The following is a 26971-nucleotide window of genomic DNA, read 5'->3' as shown; positions in this document are numbered from 1 at the left end:
CCTGTGTGCTCTGGTCAGATATATCCTTCTCCCGAAGCTGCAGATTCAGTGTATAAAGCTCTTTCTTAAACACATATGAATGTCTATGAATTTGTTTCTCTAGTGAACCCAGACTAACACACTCATGCCAGCATTAACAGCAAAGTTTGAAAAAACAAATTAACAAATGCTGATGAGGGTGTGCAGTGACTAAAACCCTCATACACTGCTATTGGAACTCTGTAAAAGTACAGCCACTGTGGTATGAGCTTCCTCAAGAAGTTGGGAATAGAAATACCGTGGGGTCCATTAATCCCTCTATAAGAATAGCTGTATGAATAGACATATGTGCACCCATCCTCATCTCAGCACTATTCACAATAGCAAAACAATGGAAACAACCTCAATGCCCACTAGTGGAAGAATAAATAAATAAACTTTGATACTATGTAAAATGTAATACTATGCGAACTTAAAGAATAATGATGAATATGCAAAACCCCTTATCACATGAATGAACCTGAAGGACATTATGCTGACTGAAATTAATCACAAAAGGATAAATATTGTATGAGACTACTATTATAAAGAGTCAAGAAAAAGTTTAACACAAAGAGAAATATGCTTTGATGGTTACCCGGTGTAATGGTTAGATTTTACATTAATGTAGTACACCCGTGTGATGGTATGAAGGGAGTCCAACCTTTCAATCAGGGCACAGCCTAATGATGTCTCCTTGGGGTTGTGGACGAGATGCTGTATAATACTTCTTCTCTCTTACCCCACTTGCCTTCCTGCTTGCTTGCTTGTCTGTGTTTGGCTCAGACTCTGGGAGCTGTTGGTGCTCTGTCCTATTTCTGCCACCTCTGGTTCCACACAACTCTGCACCCACCAACATGTGATCTCACCACTTCCCACTTTACCTTCCAGCTTCATTGGCCAGAAGCTACATGAGTCTGGAGGGGGCTCCACCTGACCCACGGATTGGAGTTGGACTGGGCTGGGCCACTTCAGTGATATAAATTTTCTTAATAGAAAGTACTGTCATATATATATAGAGAGAGAGCAGTGGTTCTCAACCTTCCTAATGCCATGACCCTTTAATACAGTTCCTCATGTTGTGGTGACCCCAACCATAAAATTATTTTCATTGCTACTTCATAACTGTAATTTCACTACTGTTATAAATTGTAATGTAAATATCTGATATTCAGGATACATTTTCATTGTTACAAAATGAACATAATTAAAGCATAGTGAATAATCACAAAAACAATATGTAATTATATATTGTGAAATATTTATTCCTGATTACAAATAAATGAAATTTTTGTCTTAGGGAAAAAAAAAAGAACAAGTTTTACAGCAGAATTTCTCAAAACCTTTCTTTAATATTCTAAAATGCCCATGAGGGAAGAGGGAGTGGGGAGGGAGGGGAAAAAAATAAGGAGCTTAAGTGGAGAGCAAATGTTCTGAGAATGATGAGGGCAACGAATGTACAAATGTGCTTGGCACAATGGATGTATGTATGTGATAAGAGTTGTATGAGCCCCCAATAAAATGATTTTTAAAAAAAACTCTAACATGCCACAAGGAGCCCTGTTAACACTGTGGGTTGGGTGTTGGGCTGCTAGCCAGAACTTAGGCAGTTCAAATCCACCAGTCATTGTGCAGGAGAAAAATTAGGCTGTCTGTCCCTATAAAGATTTCTGGTCTCAGAAACCTTATGTGGAGTTCATCACGCTAAATTGGAAACAACTCAGGGGCAGTGGGCTGGGGGTTAGATGCCTCGTTAATCTCTAAAACAGAAGATGCAGTATACTGCATTTTCTAAGTTATTATCATATGCTGTCCATTTATTATCATTATTTCACTTCCTGACTGTAACAGTACTAAAATTTCTAACATAATTAGAAAATTCTACCACAATCCTTATTGTCCCTCTGCTTCTACTACTATCAACAGCAAATGCTGAATTTCAGGAAAATAAGGACTCCAGTGACATGCTAAGAAATTAAATGCTTCATGCAAGCATAGCCCGAGAACAGCCAATCAGTAACAGAGGCAGGGCTAGAACTCACAAAAAAGTGCTCTTTCCAGGACAAACCTAAGCCAACCCTCTTAGAAATTAAAATCTAAATTTACTAGTTGGGTAAATCCAATCTTTCTTTCACAAACAAATGCAAATCAACCAATAATGAAAGAAGGAGACGCACTTTCCAAAAAATGAACCAACTGACTACCATCAAGTCAATGTTGTCTCATAGGGACCCTACAGGACAGAGTAGAACTGCCCCTTTGAGTTTCCCAGACTGCGACTGCTATTTAGGAACAGAAAACCCTGTCTTTCTCCCAAGTTGCTACTGGTGATTTTGAACTGCTTACCTTTCCAATCACAGCTCAGCTTGTAACCAATATGCTACCCAGGCTCCCTGAGCACTTTAGCAAAGCAGAAAGAACAAAGAACTTGGAACTAAGAAATTGGTTAAAAAAGTGACTCCACCTCTGGCCATGACTTTTTTGCCACTTCCTTAATAAACCAAAAAAAAGCAACATTAAACCGAGTCCCAGTCAGTCTTATTGCCTATCTTTAAGACAAAGATGAGATTCTGTGGCCTCACCTAGCTCAAGCCCACCACAGATCATATTATTATTACTTCCTCTAAATTATTTTCAGCATGCTAACTTACCTACTTCTTAATAAATGTTACCATGTTTCCCTGAAAAAAATCAGATCAAAAGCACTCATTCATCTAATTACCACAACGACAAGGATTTGAAATGACTCTAACTAGCCGGGATAGCAGCGAGCTTGGGTTTGGTTTCTCTTAACCGGGATGGATAGTAAAGAGCTGTCTTCTTAAAAGATTAAGAGAGATGCCACTAGAAAATGAAACTACAAAAATTATTCAAATGCATTTTATTTCCTTGAAAAACATGGTTGCAAAATAAGTCCCATTAGAAACAAGTACAGCAAATGTGCTTGACACAATGGATGGATGTATGGATTGTGATGAGTTGTACAAGCCCCCAATAAAATGATTAGAAGGAGGAGGACGAGGAAGAGGAGGACGAAGAAAAGAAACAAATACAGATAGGAATTGCAAGGGCAGTGAATTTTTTAATGTGGCTATTATAGCCAAAGTCGGTAACTGCCACCAAATGACCTTTCCCTGCATGGGTCTAATAAGAAGGTGGGGGAAGAGAGAGACAGAGAAGATTCATCTGTGAGTAACTGAAAACAGGATTCCCTGGAGTGGCATCCTATTGTATATAAAATAAGCCCTCTGAAAAGCAGGTGGTGGGATCTCATTACCACCAAGAGCCTAGAGTGGAGTGTCTCCTCTGGATCCTAGATTCCTGCTCAGTGAAACTCCTAGGTCCAGGAGACAGCTATACCATCAGAGGAGCAGCAGCAGAACAGAGCGTGGGACAGAGTGATGGACTTCCCACCCCACAGAGCAAGTAAAGATGGCTTTTGTGCAGGAGGCTGGCTTGCAGAATGGGGTGCCTCTGGGCACTTAGTAGAAGTTGGGCTTGCTGACCCATGGAAGTGGATCTGAGTACCTTGGGCTGAGACCTATTGGCATGGGGTACCTGTGGGCACTTCATTCAGGAAGCTGGGTCCTCTGACCCACAGAGCTGAAACTGAATGCCTTCAGATTAAGACTGATAACAGAGTTGTATGCCCTTTGAGCACTTATCAGACTTACAGAACTTTGTAACATTTCCTGATAACCAACTCAACCCTGAGCATTTCTCACTGGCATTATAACTTAGTTAATAAACCCTTTAATGAGAAATTTTGTCTGAGTACCTTCCTAATTTTGAAATTAAAATACAGAAGACAATGATATGGAAAAGTTACTACAAGATGTGCAGTAAAATCTTGCTAATTTTAAAAAGTCATGAATTTTGTCTGTGTTTCTGTGTCGCCATTGCACTGAATATTAGAACCTAGAGATAAATTACAGAACATTAATTAAGTCAGTTTAGGCATATAAATTGTAATTCCTTTTTATAAGCAACTTATTGTAATCAAGTGTTCTCTATTTCGTCAGCAGTCTTGCAGAGTAGCAATTTATGGTGGTAGCAGAGGGAAGAGAATAGAGTCAAAAGTAAAATATTTCAATGAAAATCATTAAATATCAAACTACAAATAATCAAACACCAAAGGGAAGGCATGTCACTCTTCATTCTCAATGATAGGAATCACCAAACTGCAGAACAAAATGTAAGGCTGTATCGAACATTTCCCACAGCAGTAATTCCAAAGCCGAAAACCAAAACCACTGCCATCAAGCCGATTCCAATTCAGAGCGAATGTACATAGATGTTTCCAGGACTGAAAGTCTTTACAGAAGCAGACTGTCCCATCAGTCCCCTGGAGTGAGGCCAGTGGGTTTGAACTGCTGACCTTGTGGCTAGCTAGTCCAATGTGAAGCCCAGAGCACAAGCATACATCAAGTGGCACATTCGTCAATATAATGCATGCAATCCTGACTTTCATATATATATACTGACACTGTTAAACTGCATTTCACACAAAACCCAACTGAGAAAAAAAAAAGTATAGTTACCTCCAATTGCCCAGCTCACCTACAGCAAGTGTCCTCTTACCAAACTCGGCCCCCCTACCACCCCATCATCTGAACTCTCCCACTTTTCCCTGCAGAGCTGCAGGTGTCACTGGTTGGCAAGAATATTTTGGCTGACTTTCTATCACCTGCCAGTCAAGTAGTCTGGACCGGAGAGACAGCACCTGCACACAACATAATTAGACATTTCCCTTTTTTTTTTCTTCATTCTCTCGAGGGGAAGAACTCCCATGTAAGTTAGATAAGTCAAAGGGTCAAATTTTAGACATTCAACTTTCCAACATATTTTCAAGAAAACATTGCATCTGAAAGTTGGGAAAAGCTACTTTTTACATTACCAAAATCTGAAAATCTTAAGAGAGATTCAAAAAATTATGTAACAGCTATCTCTAAATAATCAATGTTCACTATAGGGTTTGTTCACATCTCAATTTCACTAATTATTATAGTGCCACTCTAAAATAAACTAGTTTGCAAAGTTCAAATGCTAAAAAAATGCTAATACTAAAAAAAAATTGGTGGTTATATAATATATACACATCAGTTGTCAATAGGAATGGAATACATTTTTTAAAAACCATTGACTAGATGTTTCGGAGGTTGGTATTTTTCTATTAAACAATACTGAGAATTAAAACCAGAAGGAGGGAAAAGAAAAAAAGGGTAGACTAAAGCTAGTAGAGTAAAGCTGAATAACTTGAGAGTCTTAATATTTCAAAATATTTAAATAATTTTTACAACAAACTAGTCTTTCCCTTCCAAACCTCCATGGTTCCTTCACTGGTTGAGACTATCTCCAGATTACGCCAAAAATCAAACATTTCTTCAAAATATCTTCATGATCATACTCATTTAGCACCTGAAAATCACCAATTTCCACCACTTGAGCACTGTAATTTTGAAATAATATAAAAAGTTAAGGGTTAGTAGATTTTTTGCCTTTAAAGTGAGTTGAGCTATTACTTGAACTGTTTTATGAATCAAATAAAAAATACTAAAATTAAATGTAAAATAGGGTGCCTCCTATATACAAAACTAGCCAGTGAATAGTATATTTAAGGGCGAAAGACTAATTGTTTTCCTCCTAAGATCAGGAACAAAGCGAGTGTATCCACTCTCACCACTCCTACATTCCGCATGGCACTGGAGGTCTAGCCTGCACAATAAGGAAAGACAGACATAATAGGCATATGGACTGGCAGGAAGGAAGAAAGTTATCCCTACTCACAGGTAACATGACTACCCTAGTACGAAAAATAAAAAAGAAAAGAAATCTGTCAAAATCTCCCAGAACTAATAATTGAGTTTGGAAAGGTTAGAAGATACTAGTCAACACAAACAGGAAGCACATTTTTTACATTAGAAATGAACAATTGAAATATTTTTCCAAACTATTTTACTAAAAGCTAATCCATACATAATATCATTCATAATCAAGCAGTGTTGTACAATCACTACACAATCAATTTCAACACATTTTCTTCCTTCTTAAACTCCTTGATATCAGCTCCCCTTTACCCACCTCCCCCACCCAACATCCCCTGTCATACACCCCAGGGACCCTATTCTAGTTATTGTCTTATAGATTCATCGATCCTGGGCTTCAAATACCAAAAAACATAGAAAAATACATAACAGAGAGTCAAAAAGGCTACCAACAATGACAAAATATAAGAGATACCCCAATATGGGGAAAAAAAAACCTACAGAAATTAAAAGGTTGATCAAGCTCGAAGTGTATCAGCAGGGAGATCAAATGACAAGGTTTTAACCATTCAAGTCAGATTTACCATTTTATTTTTTCAAAACCCTTTTATTGGGAGGTAACATCATGTCATTTCATAGTTCAGTCACATCCAGCAGTATTATACAATTGCTACAATCAGTTCAAAACATTCTTTTCCTTCTAGAACTCCTTGACATCAGCTCCCTTTTATCCCCTACCGCCACCACTGTACCCCACCCCTAGAAACCCTTATTCTACTGCTGTCCCTACAGGTTCATCACTGCTGGGTTTCATATACCAAAAAACAGAGAAACAAAAAGAGGGTGACACCCCCCCATTACATAACACATCTAAGATAAACCCAAATATGAACAAACAAAAAAATACAGAAAGGTTGAAAATCAGATCAGGCCTAAAGTGCATCAGTGTGGATGGGGATCAACTGACACGGTTCATCGTTTTGATCTTCTATAGTCATCTCTCCAGTACACTCAGATTTATCATTTTAATCTGCTATAGTTACCTCTCTAATACTCTCTGTGTGGGGAACAGAAGGATTTCTCGTAAGTGGTCTCCCCCAATAATATGTCCCAGACTTAGCTACTTGAGAACGGCTGTACACTAGGCAGTCAGCTAAAGTAGGTCAGAGGTTATTCTCCGTAACATCAGCCATCTTGAGCTGCCAGACTGTATAGTCTGACTGACCCTAAGTAGGGCCCACTCCCTTCTGTTATTGTTCCCTCGAAGCAGTGCCCAAAGGCAAGCCCGGGACCACTCTAGGATGACTAAGCTTAGGCTACCATCTTGCCACACATGCCCCGCTATTCCCGCCTCTTACTATTGCGCGTTCACCCCTAGGTCACCCCCTCCTATTGCTTGTATTGCCTATGTTACAACCCCTCTCTATGACGTAGGTTGTTATCTGCTATCAGGGGGCTTGCATGCCTCTCAGGATAGTAATTGCCTGCTTTATTGTATGAGACACCAGAATGATCAAACCTGTTCAAGGATGAATTGTATTGCCCCTCTCTGTGATGCATGATGCTGTGATGTATCCCCCTAAAGTAATATGATGCGTGGTTAGCAATAAATAAGGAGGCTCCCTGGTTCTCGGGAGAGAGGTGGCCGAGAGGGCTGCTCCCATGAGGCGGTGGATGAGAGGGCTGCTCCCAGGAGGGCGGTGGACGAGTGGGCTGCTCCCACGAGGGAGGCGGCTCCTGCTCTGGCAGCCGGGTTCCTCCCACGAGGACCACCAAGCGGGGCGGAGGTGAGCAATGCTACCATGTAACATGTCTGACTATACTGTTGTAATTATCTCTCATGCTCTCAATGACTTTAATGCAATGCTTATATATCTCAACCGTACAATTGTGATTACTGAACCAGTGAGTTCTAGTAGCGGTGGGGCTGGCACCCCACTCCCCCTCGCCATTTTAATTTAATACTACACTCTGTCTGATAACCAGGTTATTCCCATCCCTCAATTAAAGTTAGAGAGAAATCACAAGAGGCTTATTGCCTATGTAGATCCTGCAAATGTATTTGGGGCTTCTACTATCATCCACAGCCTTCTGCACACTAGAATCTCTCAATTTAAGCTCTGATACTATTCCCCCCTTCGGATTTAGAGTATATAATTTACAATCTTTGAATCATGGATTTTGGTGTGTTTCTTCCATACGGTTTCGTTGACATCTCACATAGATGGCTGCTTGTTTGGATCAAGCCTTAAATTCCCCCTTTTTCTAACAACAGACACGCACTTTTCCCACCAGTATCCCTCATCACTCTGGTAGAAATGTCTGCCAGTCTGGGGGGACCTCATCACACCTTTGCATGGCAGCCACTAAGTGGTCATCCTCCCCTCCCCCTCTTTCACAAATCCGATCCCAGCTAATGTGAGGACCCTTCTGCCAAAGTGGCCTTTAAGACGCACACATAGGGAGGATGGTGCCTGGTTCATGGGCACCAGTCAGACTCGGACGAGCTGCCTCGCTGTCCTGGCCAGCAGTCTGGATGGCCTGAAGCCTGAGCCTGCTCCCATCCCGGTGCTCACCCCGACAGCTCATCCCTGGTGGACTCACAGTATTTGTCCTGTTGTGACGGACTAACTTCACTCAGCCTAATGGCTTCCAGATCCCTCCACGTCTTGAGGTGTTTCATCACTTTTTTTAGGGATGAATAGTATTCCATTATATGTTATACATACCAAAGTGTTTTTATCCATTTTTCTACTGAGGGGAATTTGGGCTCTTTCGAACTTCTTGCTGTTGTGCACTTGCCACAATGAACAGGGGAGAGCCTAAGTCTGTCTGTGATCTGTCTCTTATTTCTTTGGCGTCTATGCTCAGCAATGGTATTGCTCGGTTGTATGGTATTTCTATTGCCAGCTGTTTTAGGCATCATGTCACTTTCCACAATGGTTGGATTTATTTACAAGCCCACCAGCAGCATTGAAAATAAAATTTTAAATACTATTTATAATAACTGACCCCCTCTCAAAAAAAAAGAAATGCTGAGGAATAAATCTAACAAAGCATATTCGAAATCTGTATGCTAAAAACTACAAAATGCTGATGAGAAATAAAAAAGATTTAAATAGATGGTACCAGATACTGTGTTCATACATTTGAAGACTCAATATACTAAAGATGTTAATTCTCACCCATGGTCACCTATAGATTTTATGTGATTCTAATCAACACTCCATCAAGATTTTTTTGTAGATACAGACAAAACTGATTCTAAAATTTGCATTAAAAAGTAAAGGAACTATAATAGCCAAAATATTTTTTGAAAAAGAATAGCGTTAGCAGAATTACAGTTAAAATTCTACCTAATTAAAAGATAGTATGAAACCACAGTAATCAGGACTCTGTGATATGGAACAAAATAGAGAATCCAGAAATATGAGTCACACAAATATGGCCAACCAATTTTTAACAGAGGTACAATGACAATTCAACACAGAAAAGCTTGTCTCTTGGACAAATAATTATTTTATTGCAACTGGGCATCCAAATGAAAAATAATGAACATTCACTAAAATCTCATACCTTATACAAAAATAAACACAAAATGGATAAATGTAAGGTGCAAAACAATAAAACCTCTAGAAGAAAACATGAGGAAAATCCATCATGACCCTGTGTTACAGTTTTCAGATATGACACCAAAAGAACTGAACTTCGTCAATTAATAATTTTGCTCCAACAAAAATAGGTATTCCCACATGTACTCGTATAAAATAAAAAACTCCAAACTCACGGCCATCAAATGGATTCTGACGCATAGAAACCCTATAGAACAGCGCAAAACAGGTTTCCAAGAGTATGAACCAATTGCATGGAACTGTGTGTGGCCTCCTCCCTGGGGGACAGACAACTGAAAAGTGGATGAAGGGAGAAGTCGGACAGGGCAAGATATGACAAAATACCCATTTGTAAACTATCAAGGGCTCATGCGGGAGGGGGGAGCGGGGAGGGAGGGGAAAAATGAGGACCTAATGTCGGAGGTTTAAATGGAGAGAAAATGTTTTGAGAAACGATGTACAAATGCGCTTTACACAATTGATGTGTGTATGGATTGGGATAACAGTTGTATGAGCCCCTAATAAAATGTTAAAAAAAAAAAAAAAGAGTATGAATCTTTAAGGGAGTAGAAAGGCACACAAACACCAATCTCCACAAGCTTGAGACCAGAAGACCTAGATGGTACCTGGTACCACTACTATCTGCTCTGAAAAGGATCATATTAGAAAATCCTGGATAGAGTGAGAAAAGAATATGGAACAAAACTCAAAATCATATAAAAGACCTGGCTTACTGGTCAGAGAGAAAATGGTATAGCCTCCAAGACTACTGCCCTTAGTCACACTTCAGGTCTAAAAATTAACTCATTCGTGGCCCAATTTCAGCCAAACAAGAGACAGGTCTGTAAGGTGAACAATACCTCCAGTTAAGTGTGCACAACTTATAATAGTCAACATCTGAGATCAAAAGAGCAGCATTTCCCCAAGAAGGGTTTGAAAAGAAAGAGGTATGGAAACAGGATACACAAAGGAGTGCAAGGAGTAACTTTTCATTGAAGGGATGGCAATTAAAAAAGCTGAAACAAAATGTGAATTGTTAAATGGAAAAACTGACATGCTCTGTAAACCTTCGCCCAATTCACAAGTTAAAAAAAGAGACATTGTACACTTACAATTGGTAAATCTTACTTTATGTAAATTTTGTCTCAATTTTTAAAAGTCATAAGGCAGCACCATCTTTTAGTAATAAAAACAAACCTTTTATTCTCCATAATTAAGAAAAGAATATAGGCAAGATTTGCCATTCACTAAATGTTTTTTGAGAAATCCCTATTAAAATATGAGAATTTTGTAGAATTAAAGGTGGTGAAACAACCAAAATCACTGCTGATAATTTCTGTATATCAGTATCTCCTACTACAACTAAATAATCAAGAGGAAATAAAATCCCGTATATACTCAAGTATAAGCCGACCTGAGTATCAGCCGAGGCACCTAATTTCACCACAAAAACTGCATTAAGACTGTGCTGAAAAACTCAGCTTATACACGAGTATATGGGTACAAAACAATTTTCCAATTGTGAATAGAAGTACTTATATTCAAATACTGCAGATAATTTTAAGAAGCAACACACAGTTTATATAGGAAATCTGCTGGCAAACTTGAAACCAGCCACAAGTTGTCACACACAAACACAGATACAAAGGAGACTTAGGAAATGAAAATGCTCCTACGGCTCACAAAACACAAGAACACTGGTAATTCCAATAATTCTATTTAATTCTGCCACGGTGGAAATAACCCTACAAGGACCAAGAATACAGAGATGATTGCTCCTTGAAGCTAGAATCACATCAGTCATAGGAAACACACAGAAGACACTTCTAATTTTCACCTCATGGAGTTCTCTCCAGAGAGTACTACTGCCTGGTTAATTCTCCTGAGGCAAGATGTTTTTCTGCTTAAGCATTTTGTTTATTTTACTTGTTACATAATATTAAGCACATTTATTTTTAAAGTATGTCTCCAAGTTTTTAATCCGCCAGCCACCAAATTTAAAAATCTGTAACCTTAGCACAGTGAGGACATAAGCCATTTACAGTAAGAAAAAAGGCAGCCTAAGCCTTTTTCAAATTTGAATAACCACAGCAAGTTATAATATGCATAGTGTATAGATTTGGTTAGTTCTAAGAGAATTTGCTATTTTATTTTCTAATTTGCATTGTCAGGAAAGCCAGGTCAGTAAACAAATTATGAAAATATATCTATGATCTACATTAGGTTAATCTTCCTTTGTGTAAATTAAGAAAACAACTATCATATTTAGCTTCCTACTCAATTTCCACACATACTCACAGCACCAAACTGCACTGTCTATATTCTTCCTATCTATGTTACCTACTCCTTTTACCCCACCTGTGTGGATTCTTCCCATCTTTCAAGCCTATCTGAATTGCCATCCTTCCTGATCCCTTGAACCAGGTGTGATTTGTTAATTTCCCAGTTTTTCTCTGAAGCCTTTGTGGCACTTACCACTTTCTGTCTTGTACAATATTTCTGTAAGTGTGATAAATTCTCTCCTGAGAAAAGACATAAAAGGTTCATCTTTTATTCAGCCTTGGCTCCTGCTTAACATTTGGTGGCTGCCATAAATGGAGACAGAAACAGTCAACTATTTTAAGCACTATGTGCCACATAATTAGCCCTGGTGGTGTAGTGGAATAAACAGTACAAAGTTAATCTCAAGGTCAGCGATTCCAACCCACCAATCCATGGGAGAATGATGAGGCTGTCTGCTCCCCTAGAGATCTACAGTGTCTGAAACCTTATGGAGCAATTCTATTCTGCACGATAGAATCAATGTGAGTCCAGGATTTGAGAGCAGTGGATTTGGTTTGGTATGTGCCACATATTACCATAGGTCCTATTATGGGAAACACAAGGCCTGCTTTAAATTCACTAAAAAACAAAGACATGTAAACAGATAAAACGTAATTGTAATGTTATAATAATGGATGAATAGGGTGCTGTGAGGGGATGATTATATATGATGAAAATTTCAGATTCCATGAACTATTCAAACTCGCTGTCACTGAATCAATTCCAATTCACCGCAACCCCATAAAATGTAGGCTAAAAAACTCTTTATTTTTGAAAAGTCCAATAAATTCAAAGGCCTCGAGAACAGTATAATAAACCTACTTCAAAAGAGTTGATTCCAACTCTTAGTGACCCTCTAGGACCAAGGAAATCTGCTCCAGTGGAGCTCGGTGGTGCCAAGTACAAGGTTGGCAGTTTGAAGCTACCAACTGCTCCTCCAGAGAAAGATGAAGTATTCTGCACCCATCAAGATTTTCAGCGCAGAAACCCACAGGGGCAGTTCTACCTTTTTATAAACTCACTATAAGGCGGATTTGACTTGATGGCAGTGACTTGGTTTTTGGTTTTGTGGTTGGTTGGTTGGTTGATTTTGTGGGGGAGGGGGCAAAGGAACTGCCCCAGTGGCTTCTAAAGCTGTAAATCATTATGGAAGCAGAATGCCACATCTTTCTCCTATGGGATCCAACCACCAAACTTTTGGGTGGCAGCCTAGCACTTAACCACTGCACCACCAGGACACTGATGAGTAATGCAATTAAGGTCCCTTAATCTTGTATAAAATATTTCACATGACCCAAAACTAACACTCCACATACTCTTAGGTACCTTAGTTGCATGCAGGGAGCCACACATTTCCCAATATGTGTGGCAAAGCCCTCTGCAATAACCAGGCCTAGTTTTCTTATCGGGAATCAGAGTGGTATCATGGGTTAAGCACTGGACTGCTAACCACAAAGTTAGCAGTTCAAAACTACCAGCCACTCATCAATAGAGAGATGAAGCATTCTGATCTCACACAGATGTATAGCCTCAGAAACCCTATGTAGTCACTGTGAGTTTGAATAAACTCCACGACAGTAGGTTTGTTGGTTTGTAGTGGTGGGGGGAGGGGGAGAGTTAATCTTCTCATTATCTTCAAGTCCATTTGCTCATCCCTGTCTTACATTTGTCTGAATTGTGCACCAATTTCCGCATGCATGTGCCACCTCCAAGTCCCAAACTATTTAAATCTTCTTAACCCTTAAGAGTCTTCTCAAGGTCTGCTTCTTACCTATGCTCTCCATCACCCAGAACTGCTATGTCTTACTAGCGTGTACTGTACTATTACTTCTATCTATGCCTCTTTTTAAATTTTAACATTTAATGATATGGTGTATTACCTTTCCTTACTAATTCTCAATTTTCATAAAACGTGGAATAAAGCAGAACTGGTTTCAAATCCCAGTTTTGCTACTGTCTTGCAAGTCAAGCTGGGCAAGTTACTAAACTTCTTGAACCTGTTTCCACATTATCAAAATGACGATTAAACGAGATGATGTGTACAAAATACCTAGTATACAAAACACAGAATTCACACATCCAAACTTGTTTAATTTTATTACTCCCGTGTTCCTCATTCAGCACCTCTAAGGGAGGTCCGATTTTTGCCAAAGCGCGAGCACTAGAACACAAAAGGGGTCCTGGAAAAGGACTGAGTTAATGGCTGTGGGGAAGAGACAACTTGTGAATGTGCCCTCAAGGCAACGTACACAACACACCCTCAGTAGAATTTCTATTATATAACATGTCTGCTGAGAAGCATGAAAACCTGTGGCCAAGTCACACGTCAGGTACAGAGGTGGGAGGCTGCTGGCCCCAGCACGGACATCTTTTCCAGTCCGTCCGCCTCCAGCAAACCCGGCGCCATGGGAAGATGAAGAGAGAGAATACCTTCTATTATATAAGGTAAATAAGCCATTTTTAAAATGTGCATCATCTCTCTGGAGCAAGAACACTTCTGCAAACGTCGGAGTGAGGCCAGAAAAGTCTAAACGAACAGGAGCTGAGTCATCAGTTTAAAACAATCAGCCACTGCCACACCCCAGCCCTGGAATAGGGACACCGGGGCGACCTTCTGCAGGGGAGTCCCGAGCATCCTAAACTCAGCGCCTGCCCCAACCTGGCTGATGCTCACCTCCGACGCGTCTCCTCGGACGGTGCCCTGGCGCTCGGGGTCCCCAGTCCCTCCCGCGGCTCTGACTCGAGGCAGACACCTCTTTCCAGCCAGGGTCCCCACGCCGCCTCTCAACCCTCAACCTCGACTCCGACCGCGCTGGGCGCCCGCACTCACCCGGGCGGTGACCTTATACACCGTATAACCCCTCGGGTGTCGCTGGGGCTCGGTGACAGTATAGAAACGAGCCAGATCCGCTCCCGGCTCCCGGGGAGCGCTCATCCTCCCGCCGCCTCTGCCTCCTCCGCCCGCCGGAGACCATCAGGGCAGCCCGGAGCGGCCGCGGCGCCGGCTCCCCACGCAGCCGCCGAGCGGCGAGGGGGCGGCGGCTCCACGGCGGCGCCTCCGCGCTGCTTCTGCTTCCGGGTCGGCCCGGACGCTTCCGGTGAGGCCGCGGCCAGGGGCCCCTGAGGGGGAGGCACAGCGCTGTCGTTGGACGCTCTCTGGACATAGGTGTGATATAGGCGATCGAGGCTCCGAGGGTCGCTCTGCCACCCTTGTCAGTGCAGAGAGCTGAGACTCTCCTCTCTAAAGGTGATTCTGGGCAAATCGACACCTCGATTTTGTGAGACCTCACAACCAACCCACAGAGGGGAGGACTCTACCCTCCCCACCGGAGTACACCTGAGGTCGCCAAGAAACAAAGGGGATACCTCAGCCTTGGTTCATCCTTTCTAGGCACATTCTACCACTGTATACGCCCACAGCCACAACTCAACTTCTTCACAGGTTCCGGTCTTTCTAAGACGAATCCCGACTACCTATGCAGCCCTCGGTCCACCACACCTGCGCAACTAACCCTCAATCGTTGATCAATCTTGAACTTCATCTACTCGGAACACCACCACTCTTCTGTCAGTGTCTCATCCTGTGGTGGCTTACATGTTGCTGTCATGCTGCAAGCATTGGACCAATCTGTGAACGATCTCTTTAAAGTGTTAAAGAGCAAGGATGTCACTTTGGGGACTAAGGCCCACATGACCAAAGCCATGATACTTTCAGACACTTCATATGCAGGTGAAAACTGGGCAGTCAATAAGAAAGACCAAATAGAATTGATGTCTTTGATTACAGTATTGGTAAAGAACATTGAAAGCACCATGGAGTGCCAGGAGAACAAGCAAACCTATCTTGGAGGAAGTATAACCAGAATGCTCCTTCAAAGCAAGGATCATGAGACTTTGTCTCACATACATGTTCTCAGAAGAGTCCAATCCCTGGAAAATAGCATGCCTGAAAAAGTGGAAGGTCATCAAAAGAGGAAAATGCTTGATGAGATGGATTGACACAGTGGCTACAGCTATGGGCTCAAATATAACAAGTGTTGTAAGGATGGCCCAGAACCAGGCAGTTTCATTCTGTTGTACATATGGTTGATAAGAGTCTGTGGTAAGGAAAAATTACTCAGTATATCTCTTCTATCCATAACCTTTGTAACTCCCACCAAATGATTGGGTGTAAACATGAAATCGGGTATGTGAAACTCTAATAAAGGAATTAGTCAGTGTTCCCATGCCCTTGACAGTGAGCCATTTCAAAAGCAAGAACAGAGAATCCCAGGATCACCAAGAAAGAAGAGCCAGGGAGTAAAGTGTATCCAAGGTACCTGCATAAACAGGCAACAGAAAAACAGTACATAGCTCAGTGGTTCTCACCCTTCCTAATGCCGCGACCTTTTAATACAGTTCCTCATGTTGTGGTGAGCCCCCAACCGTAAAATTATTTTTGTTAATACTTCATAACTGTAATTGTGCTACTGTTATGAATCAGGCGACCCCTATGAAAGGGTCGTTTGAGCCCCAAAGGGGTCACGACCCACAAGTTGAGAACCACTGACATAGATGATGATACAGGGGAGTAAGCTCTCTGGCCCTCGGACCAAGTAAATCTGAGTGATTTTACACAGGAGGCTACCTTTCAGAGTAGGGTACTCTTTAGACATTTATCAAGACCTTTGTAACACATGGAACCCTAGTGGTATAGTGCCTGTGTGTTGAGCTGCAAACAGCAAGGTCAGCAGTTCAAAACCACTAGCCCCTCTATGGTAGGAAGATGGCCCACAGGAGCAGTTTCACCCTGTCCTGAGGGCAGTGCTTTTGGTTTGAGTTTTGTAACACTTGCCCAAGCAGAGCAGAGGCTGAGAACCACAGAGGCATTCTTGCCGGCATGTACAAAAGAACTGAATCCTTACGATTTGTAACCTGATTTTAAAAACTCATTTGCTATCAATACTGACTCATAGCAACCCTGGTGGTTACATGTTGGGCCGCAATCTTCAAGGATGGCAATTCAAAACCACCAGCACTCTGAGGGGGGAAAGATGGGGTTTTCTCCTCCCATAAACAGTTACAGTCTCAAACACAGAGGCAGTTCTACCTTGGCCTATAGGGTTGCTATGATGTAACCTGATAGCTTCCTGCTTCCTTAATAAACCCCTTAGTTGTGCATATTTTCTGTGGCTTGTATGTCCATTGTAATGGATTATCAAACCCAGCAGAGAAATAGGTGCCATAGGGATGGGTGTTGTCAGAATAAGGTAAAGAAGAATGGAGGGTGGAAGCATGTCTGACATCTGCCTCATAGGAATCATCCTTGGGCAGACAGGGAGTTCAGATGTGGCTTCCACAGAATTGGAGTCAACTTGAATGCACCAACAGCAATTACAAGAGATTTGAATATCTAGAATCTGCCTCTAGCTGGGACTTGTGGTGGGGCGGGGTGAATTAGACTTTTCAAGAATTTCTAGTTTCAGCTGGTCACATGTTTACTACTTAATTATGTTACTGTTCTTGATTAGGATTTTTCATACTGACTACAACCCACCTTTGCCATTTTCCTCCATCCTCTTCCTCTTGCCTCTGTAATAAAGGGGATGGAGGAGCTGGGGGAAGGAAGCTTTAGTACCAGTTCCTCATATTTTCACTATGTCTTGAGCTGTAGACACACCCTTTCCTCATTTTTAAGACTTAGTCACTCAACCTCGTTCTAAATCCTACGATCATTGGCCTACCTAAACACACTTTCATCAATGACATCTCTAATTTCTGTACCTTTAATCACTAATCACTAGCTCCTTCGCCTCAATCTCCCATTGAACTCTCTCTGTTGGGTGGTTTCCAACTCATAAGGCCTCTTTAGAACAGAGTAAAACCACCGCATACTGTTTCTCACTCCAACTCACTGCCATTGAGTCAATGGATGGCAACTCCTAGCAACCCGACAGAACAGGGTAGAGTTAACTGCCCCTGTGGATTTCCAAGACTGTAACTATTCACAGGAGTAAAAGCCACAACTTGCTCCCACGGAGTGCCTGCTGCTTTCAAACATGTAACATGTACAGAGCACCGTAGTGTGTCTAAGGCTTTAATTTTTGCTGGAACAGACTACATCTTTCTGCCACAGAGTAGCTTATCAGTATGAACTGTCCTAAGGAGAAATTACCACAAAGTTATTACAGTGAAATGAGAAAACTTTCTTTGTCATATGCAGCAAAGAGAAAAGAGATATGAGGAACACAGGGACATACTATCAAAGCTGTATCTATCCTGGACCTAAGAACATCTGCAAAACCAACAGTATTTCTAAAAGTTAAAAATAAAAAAACCAGTAAGGCTTCATTCCCTCCATACATATGCTAAATACTGCTAATTGCTCTTGGAAAGAGTCCTGATACAAGTTGTTCCACCTGGCAGGAATAGAGGACAAAAAAAAAAAAGGATAATTGCCCTTTATCTACATGACTGAGTTCTGAAGAAGACATGCTTAAGGCAAGTCCCCTAGTCGTGTGTGTGTGTGTGTGTGTGTGTGTGTGTGTGTGTGTGTGTGTGTGTGTCTAACCACAAGGTTAGTGGTTTGAACCCATCAGCAGCTCCAAGAAAGAAAGTTGAGGCTGTATACTCCTGTAAAGCTTTAAAGGCAAAAAAAAAAAAAAAGGCTTTAAAGGCTTAGGAACCCATAGGGAGCATTCTATTCTGTCCTACAGGGTCACTCTGAGTCAGAACAGACTCAGTGAATTTGGGGTTTGTGTGGGCCCTATTTAAGTTATCCACCTCTCCCAGGACCTGGTCAGCTTCGCAGTCCAGGGGTGTGACTTATGGACTTAGTTCAAAGTTTAGGGTGTTGAGGCTCTTACTGCAGGCCACAGCCTTTCCATAGATCAAATACTTTGGGGTTTCAGGTTCTTGTGCACAACCACTAACATTTTGGTTACTCTCCCCATCAATTCTGACTCATAGTAAGCCTACAGAACAATCAGACTGTACTGCCATGTCTTTCTCCCATAGAAGACCTGGTGGGGTTCAAACACCAAATACTTGCTTACCAGCCAGAGCCAGCTGAGGATTTAACCCCTTAGCCACCAGGATTTCTTCTCCTCAGCCTACTTACACCTAACTTTGTTTGTCTTTCATTAAACTTAAATACACTACCTGCTATGTGCCCAGTGTTGTGCTAAGTCGTGCTGCTCTCAAGCACCATGTGTTATTGTTAGGTGCCATCAGTTCAGTTGGGACCCACAGTGACCCTATGCACAATAGAACAAAACACTGCCCAGTCCTGTGCCATCCTCAATTGGTCACATGCTTCGCAATTATTCATAAACCTGAGACCACTGTTGAAGCCACTGCATCAATCCATCTCCTTGGCGGCCTGCCTCTTTTTCCCTGTTCCTCTACCAAGCATGACGTCCTTCCCCAGGCAGTGGTCCCTCCTGACAACATGTCCAAAGTGCATGAAACAAAGTCTTGCATCCTTGCCTCTAAGGAGCACTCTGGCTTTACTTCTTCCAAGACAGATTTACTTGTCCTTTTAGCAGTCTAGAACACTTAGAATTCCAGAACATATCTTTGCGCTCATGCAGAACTTGTACATGGACCAAGGCAGTTATGCAAACAGAACAAGGGAATATTGTATGGTTGGAAAATCAGGAAAGGTATACATCAAGGTTGCATCCTCTCACCATATTACTCTGTGTGCTGAGCAAATAATCAGAGAAGCTGGATTATATGAAGAATGTGATGTCAGGATTGGAGCAAGGCTTATTCACAACCTATGGTATACAAGCAACACAAGCACAACATGGGGGGGGGGCGGGCAGACAAATGATAAAATATATCATAATAACTAACATAAGAGATGTAGTGCTACACAGCACATCTAACTCAGGATGGAGATTAGCTGAAGCTTTCTAGTAGAGAGGACACTATGGTAAGAGATGTAGGATTTAACCAGGCAGAGAAGTGAGTAGAGGGCATCATTCATGTTGCCTTACAGCATCCCTGTCTTTTATCCTTCACTTCATTGTCAAAGTTACTTACATGTAAAGTAGTTTATACTAGTATTTCATCATATACAACTAGATAATAGACTAACATTTTGTAGAATTGAACCAAGAAATGAACTTCAGAATGAAAGTACACACTGAATGTTGATCAAAAACATTGAAACGTTCTGTATATCCAATATAGCTTTTAAAGACTAACAAGAAAAACATAGATTAGCTACTAAGGAATGACATTTAAACATACAACGTGTTCAGAACTTACTTAGGGCTTTACCCTTTTTCCTTGCTTGGCTAAGAGTTAATGCAGAAACCTGACACAGACAATCTGGGTAAGTGTTGTTGTTATTGTGTGTTCGTTTTGTTTTCTAGTGTTCAAGGAAATAGCTACCAAAATACACTTTATTGTCACACACATCTAGGAGGGGAATTATTGTAAAACTTCTTAGAAATCACTAAAAAATGGGTTACTGTTGACTTCAATAATTAAAGAGAAAGGGAGAGAGTGAAAAGAGTTAACCTTGGGGAAGAAAAATAATCTGATTTCCAGAATTGCCACATTATAATATTAAAATGTCTCAGTTTCCACAAAATATCAAAAGGCATGCAAAACAACAGAAAATGATGAACCATTTAAAAGAACAGTGATAGAAACCACCCCTGTGGAAATTCTCAAAATGGACTCACTACAAAGGATTTAAATTTTAAAAATGAGATATGGTCAAAGACCTAAAGAAAAATGATGCTTGAACAAAATGAGAATTACCAATACACAGAGAGAAATTGTGAAAAGAAATCCATATAACTGTTGGGACTTAAAAATGCAATGGTGTCAATGAAACCTTCACTGGAGGGCCTGGACAGCAAATGGTGCTGCAGAAGAGTCTGCAAACGTGATGGTAAGACAAGAAAGCCCTGGTGACACCGTGGTTACTGGACTGTGAACCACTAGGTCAGCAGTTTGAAACCAACAGTCCTTCTCAAGAGAAAGACAAAGCTTTCTACTCCCGTAGAGAGTTTCAGTCTCTGGAAACCCACAGGGCCAATTCTACCCTGTCCTATAGGGTCACTATAAATCAGAAGTGACTTGATGGCAGTGAGTTTGGTTTTGTTTGAAGGAGCAAAAAGAGAATACAGTCTCATATGGAAAAGATAAAGAAGTAGAAAGATATGAAGAAATAATGGCTGAAACAGTCCCAAATTTGACAAAAGATGTGAACCTACATGTTTAGGAAGCTCAACAATGCTAGGTATTATACACTAAAACAAATATACGCCAAGATATTTTATAATCAATAATCAAGTTATTGAAAAATCTAAGAATCTTAAAAGTAGCTAAAGGGAAGCAAACTGGCACATGAGGAATCCTCATTAAAAGTAAATATTGATTTATACTCAGAGGGATGGTGAATGACATGTTTAAAGTTTGGAGGGAAAGCTAATTTCAATTAAGTTGGAAGGTAAGAATATTAAAGGAACGGAGTTTTTGTATGTTATTAAAGTTGGTATGGATTAAGCTAGATTGTTATAAACTGGGAGGTTAATTGTAATCCCTATGGTATACAAAGAAAATATCTAAAATATTTTGCTTCTCAAAAAAAAGAAAAAAGGAAATCAGAATGTTCATTACAAAAATCAACTAAACACAAAAGTAGACAATATTAAAGGAAATTAAGGGCCCAAAGTTGTAAAACATACAGTAAATAAATATCACAATTGCTGAAGCAATTATTTTCTGGGTGATAATTAGTGCAAATGTAAGTAGATTGAACTCTCTAATCCAAAGGCAGAGATAAAGGCAGGATGGATTGGAAAATATAATCCAGCTATAAGCTCTCTTCAAGGGACTCACATTGGTACAGATATAAGTAGGTTGAAAATAAATGGAAAAATATTTCATACAAATAATAATCAAAAGAAGACTCAAGTGGTTATATTAATATCAGATATAATGGGCGCAAAGTAGAAATCAATTAGACAAAAGTAGAATGTTCTGTAATGATAAAAGGGTTAATTAATCAAAGATACAAAAATTATAAATATATATGTACCTAACAACAGAATTCAAAAATATGACATAAATATTAACATAATTGAAGGGAACAATAGAAGTTCTACAATAATATTTTGAGACTTCAATAAACCCCTTTCAGTAATGGACAGCAAGATCAATAAAAAAATAGAAACCTTGCAATTGACCTGAAATCATACTAAATATCCTCTCTGACCACAATAGAAGGATACAATAAAAGAAGGAAAAATGATATTTTTTAAAAACACAAAAACCCATCAGCACACTATTCAAGAAACAAAAGGCCAAAGAAAAGAAGCAAGGAAATCTTAACACATTAAAAGATTAATGAAAATAAAAGCACAATATACTAAAACATATAAATACAGTGAAAATGATGCTCAGAAGGAAATGTATAGCTGTAAATGCCTACAATAAACAAGACGCACAATTTTAAATCAATAACCTACCCTATACCTTAAGGAGCTAGATGAAGTGCAAACTAAGCCTAAAGCTATCAAATAAAGGAAATAAAGATTGGGGGGAAAAAAAGAATAGAGCTGATATAAATGAAATAGAAAAACATAAGAGAAAAATCAGTGGAACCGAAAGTTTTTGTTTGTTTGGTTGGTTGGTTGGTTTTCTTTTTTTATTTTATTAATTTTTAAAATAGGGAAAATCTATAAATCAATTAGGTCAATCATAATTGTACATTTGCTACCACAGTTTCCAAACATTTTCTTCTTGAACTCCTTGATATCAGCTCACCTTTATCCCCTCCCTCCCCCACCCTGCCCCGTAGGAACCTTTATTGTTATTATTATATGTTATTTCTTATTTTAGTTTATTTTTTGCCGTATCTTACCCCATCCAATAAATCCATTCACCTACAATTGTTATTCACTTCCCTCAGGTTTTACAGTCATTCTTGTTATCAGCCCCCCCTGCCACTCTTCCCTTTTCCTGAGGGAGTCAATACTCCTGTTACTGTTTCTGAAGGATTATCTATCTTGGCTTCATGCATTCAACAATCATAATTATACAAATGAACCTACACAGGTCGAACAAGATTAAGGGGGTAAAGCAAAAACCATAATAGTAAGGGGAGGGGGCAATGAATGTACAAATGCGCTTTACACAATTGATGTGTGTATGGATTGTGATAAGAGTTGTATGAGCCCCTAATAAAATGATTAAAAAAAAAAAAGAAATCCAAGATAGGTAAATTATAGAAGTAGTAACTGGATTAATAATTACCTAGGGGCATGGCAGGGGAGGTTGGGGGAAAATGGAGAGCTAGCAGCAATGAATTTGAAAAATAAAAATGTTCTGATATTGAAAAAAAATAGGAGAGGAAATATTAAAGAACTAGAACAGCGGTTCTCAACCTGTGGGTCGCGACCCCTTTGGGAGTTGAACGACCCTTTCACAGGGGTTGCCTGATTCATAACAGTAGCAAAATTATAGATATGAAGTAGAAATGAAAATAATTTTATGATTGGGGGTTCACCACAACATGAGGAACTGTATTAAAGGGCCGCGGCATTAGGAAAGTTGAGAACCGCTGAACTAGAAGGTAGTCAGTGCTATACCACACTGATCCAGTGTTTTACTTAGCTTTATCATCCCTTTCCTGTGGCCCTTCTGTGAGGGACTGTCCAACTGTCTTTCGGGTGGATTTTGGTTCTCCACGTTGTCCATGGTCCTTCACATCCGTTTGATTGCTTGTTTTTAAATTTCTGATAACCATTGCTGTTGACACCTCATGATCACACAGGCTGGTGTGCTTCTTCCATGTGGGCTTTGTTGCTTCCCTGCTAGATGGCTGCTTGTTTAACTACAAGCCTTTAAGACCCCAGACACTATATCTTTTAATAGCTGGGCACCATGAGATTTCTTCACCACATTTGCTTATTCACCCATTTGTCTTCAGCGACTGTGTCAGGAAGGTGAGTAGCATACAGTGCCACATTATTAGAACAAACGATTCTTGTATTGAGGTAAGATTTAAGTGGAGGCCCAAAGTCCATCTATTTCCATGCTGTGTTTACATATATATACATATATAGACAAATACACCTATATTTATATATTTACACAAATATATATCTGTTTATACTTATATATATCAATTTTACTTTCTTCTTTCCTCTCTTTTCTTTCTTCCTACCCTACTATCGTGTTTACCCATCATTCAACTCTCAGAAATTCCTCTGTTTGTTTTTTTAACCAATAAAATCAACAAACCTTTAGCTAGACTTGCAAGAAAAAAGGAGAAAGACATAAAATCATTTATGAAATTGGGGACATTATTACTGACTGTATGGAAAGCAAAAGGTTATAAGGGAATGCTGTGAACAATTTTGTATGCTAACAAATCATCACTCAGAGGAAATGGACAAATTTGTTGAAACATACAAATGACTTAAACTGATGCAAGAAGAAATAAAACTTCTCAACAGTTTTTTAACAAATAAATAGATTCAATTAGTAATAAAAAATTTCCCAACAAAGAAAAGTTCTGGACCAAAAGGTCCAAGCACTTAAATATTTAACATCAAAGTCTCTCAAATTCTTCCAGAATATCGAAGAGGGAACACTCCCTAACTTGCTTATGAGGTCAACATTACCCTGCTGCCAAAGTCAGATAAAGATGCCAGAAGTAAAAAAAAAACAGGATCCCAGGAATGCAAGGATTGTTCGATTTAAGAAAATCAATCAATGTAATATACTGCACTAGTGGACAAAGGATAAGAAGCACATAGTCATAGGAATCAAGGCAAAGAAAGCATTTGACAGAATCCAGCAAAGGAGAAATAGAAGAAAAACTCCTCAGCGTGATAAAGATCATCTATTAAAAGTTCAAAATTAATATCATAATAATGAAAGAGTAAACACTTTCCTCTTAAAATCATGAAGAAAACAGGATGCCTGCTTCCACACTGCTATTCAATGTTATACATAGGAAGTCTTAGCCAGAGCAATCAGGTTAAGCAAATAAATAAAGGACATCCAAGTCAGAAAGAGGTAAAGGACCACTATTTGCGGATGATCATATAGATATATACCCAAAGAATTCATTAGAAAGCTATTAAAATCAGCAAAGCATCAGGATACAAAATCAACACACAAACACAGTTTTGTTTTATGTACCAGCTATGGCTAATTAAGAAACCAATTCCATTTACAACAGTATGTAAAAGGATAATATACCTGTGAATAAATTTAACCAGGAAGATGAGAGAATATTAAAACTACAAAAAACTGCTTAAATAAATCAAGGAAGACCTAAACAAAAGGAAAGACATCCTATTGAAAATCCATTGCAATTTGTATTGAAGAGCATTAAGATGTTAGTTCATTGTTAAGATTATTAATGGATCTGCAGATTCAAAGCAATTTCAGGAAATAGTCATTTTTTTCAGAGCTGAAAAGCTGTATCCACAAATTCATATTTAATTGCAAGAGTTCCTAAAAAGCCAAAATAATCTGGGGGGGGGGAGAATAAAGTAGATGAACTCACATTTTCTGATTTCATGTAAAAAAAGTATGTTAATCAAAACTGTGACTCTGATATAATAATAGATATGTAGACTGATGTGTAAAATAAACCATGTGTCTATGGCCAATTGATTTTTGACAAGCTTTCCAAGTTCATTCTTTGTAGAATTAATAGGAGGGCCCCCCCAAAAAAATGGGGGGGGGGAAGCTCCACTGGGCAGAGCTTTCTTAGTATGCATTTTCCCCATTAGGTGAGAATAACTCACTCTGAGTTAGTGCACCCAGTAACTTCACCTGGGAAGGTTCTATCTGGTCACAGTGAATTTTTTAGTAAAAGCACTTTTGCTCATACCTGGTTTTTTGTGATGGCTGATTTAAGAGAACAGCATGTAGCTGTAAAATTTGGTTTCCTGCTTGGGAAAAATGCCGCAGAAACTGTTGTGATGTTGAACACAGCTTACAAGGACAGCACTATGGGAAAAACTCAAGTGTATGAGTGGTTTTCTCATTTCAAAGAAGATGAAATGTGGACTGATGGCAAACCTTATTCTGGACGTCAGTCAACTTCCCTATCAGACAAAAAGATTTACAAAATCCGTATACTTGTGCCTGAAGATGGAAGACGGACCATTGAAGAGATGGGGAAGTTATTTGTCTTGGAGCTCTGGTCAGCGAAATTTAATGGAAGACTTGGGAATAAGAAGAGTCACTGCAAAATTTGTGCCTCGGGCTATTTCTGACTGACCAGGGAAAAGAGCGACACCTGGAAACATGTTGTGCTTTGAAAAAACTGCTCTGAAGGGAGCCAGACTTTTTTCCCAAAGTCATTTATTACTGGTGATGAGACATGGTGCTATTCTTACAACCCTGCAAGCATACATCAATCAATGGAAGATGTATCAACGCCATCATCACCTGGCCCCCGAAAAGCATGTCAAGTGAAATCAAAGATCAAGATGATGCTCATTTGTTTGTCTGTTTGCCATTTTATCTGCTGACCTTGGATTCATTTGCCTTTCTCTGTAACTAAAAGCCTCTAGCCTGACATATGACCCATGGATGACCCTTGGCACTTGCCTGCCTCCACAGCTCCATGCATCATTTCCTTGATCTAAACTTATCTATATGCTGAAGATCATCCAACAACAGGTGCAACAGTACATGGACAGGAAGCTGCAAGAAGTTCAGGCTGATTCAGAAAAGGATATGGAACAAGGGATATCGTTGCAGATGTCAAATGGATTTGGGCTGAAAGCAGAGAATACAAAAGAAATGTTTACTCCTGTTTTATTGACTACACAAACGCATTCAGTTGTGTGGATCATGACCAACTATGGAATACCTTGAGAAGAATGAGGATTCAAGAAAACTTCATTCATTGTGCTCATGCAGAACTTGGATGTGCCTCAAGAGGCAGTTGTGTGAACAGAACAAGGGAATCCTACATGGTTTAAAATCAGGAAAGGTGTGTGCCAGGGTTGTATCCTCTCACCATACTTATTCAATCTCTATGCTGAGTAAATTAATGGAATAAACTGGATTATATGAAGAAGAATGTGGCATCAGGGTTGGGGGATGGTTAATTAACAACCTGCAATATGCAGGTGATACAATCTTGTTTGTTGAAAGTGAAAAGGACTTGAAGCCCTTGCTGATGAAGATCAAGGATCTTCAGCATGCATTACTTATTCAAAAGAAGACCCAATTCTCACAACTGAACTGATAGGTAACATCACAGAAAAAACAAACACA

At 39.9% G+C, this 26971-nt stretch overlaps 1 protein-coding gene across 7 annotated transcripts in view; it reads right to left on the bottom strand.

The window, feature by feature from the left end:
* The window catches only part of RPS6KC1 (ribosomal protein S6 kinase C1), a 219558-nt gene extending 204869 nt beyond the window's left edge, over positions 1-14689 (bottom strand). For 6 of the 7 annotated variants that reach the window (XM_004699883.4, XM_045298271.1, XM_045298273.1 and 3 more), the window contains exon 1: positions 14547-14689. In XM_004699883.4, the coding sequence (XP_004699940.1) occupies positions 14547-14651 (105 nt within the window). In that variant the 5' untranslated portion in view covers positions 14652-14689. Of the gene's footprint in view, positions 1-11869; positions 11889-14546 lie in introns of those variants that run through there. The other variant, XM_045298269.1, reaches the window with a different exon arrangement.
* Between the last annotated feature and the right edge of the window lie 12282 nt (positions 14690-26971).

The sequence above is a fragment of the Echinops telfairi genome, unplaced genomic scaffold, assembly GCF_000313985.2.
Source record: "Echinops telfairi isolate 266 unplaced genomic scaffold, ASM31398v2 ScPeMD7_7424;HRSCAF=8462, whole genome shotgun sequence".
In the NCBI taxonomy this organism is placed as follows: Eukaryota; Metazoa; Chordata; class Mammalia; order Afrosoricida; family Tenrecidae; genus Echinops; species Echinops telfairi.
The sequence above is the reverse complement of the archived record's forward strand: the minus strand, read 5'-3'. Positions and strand labels throughout refer to the sequence as shown.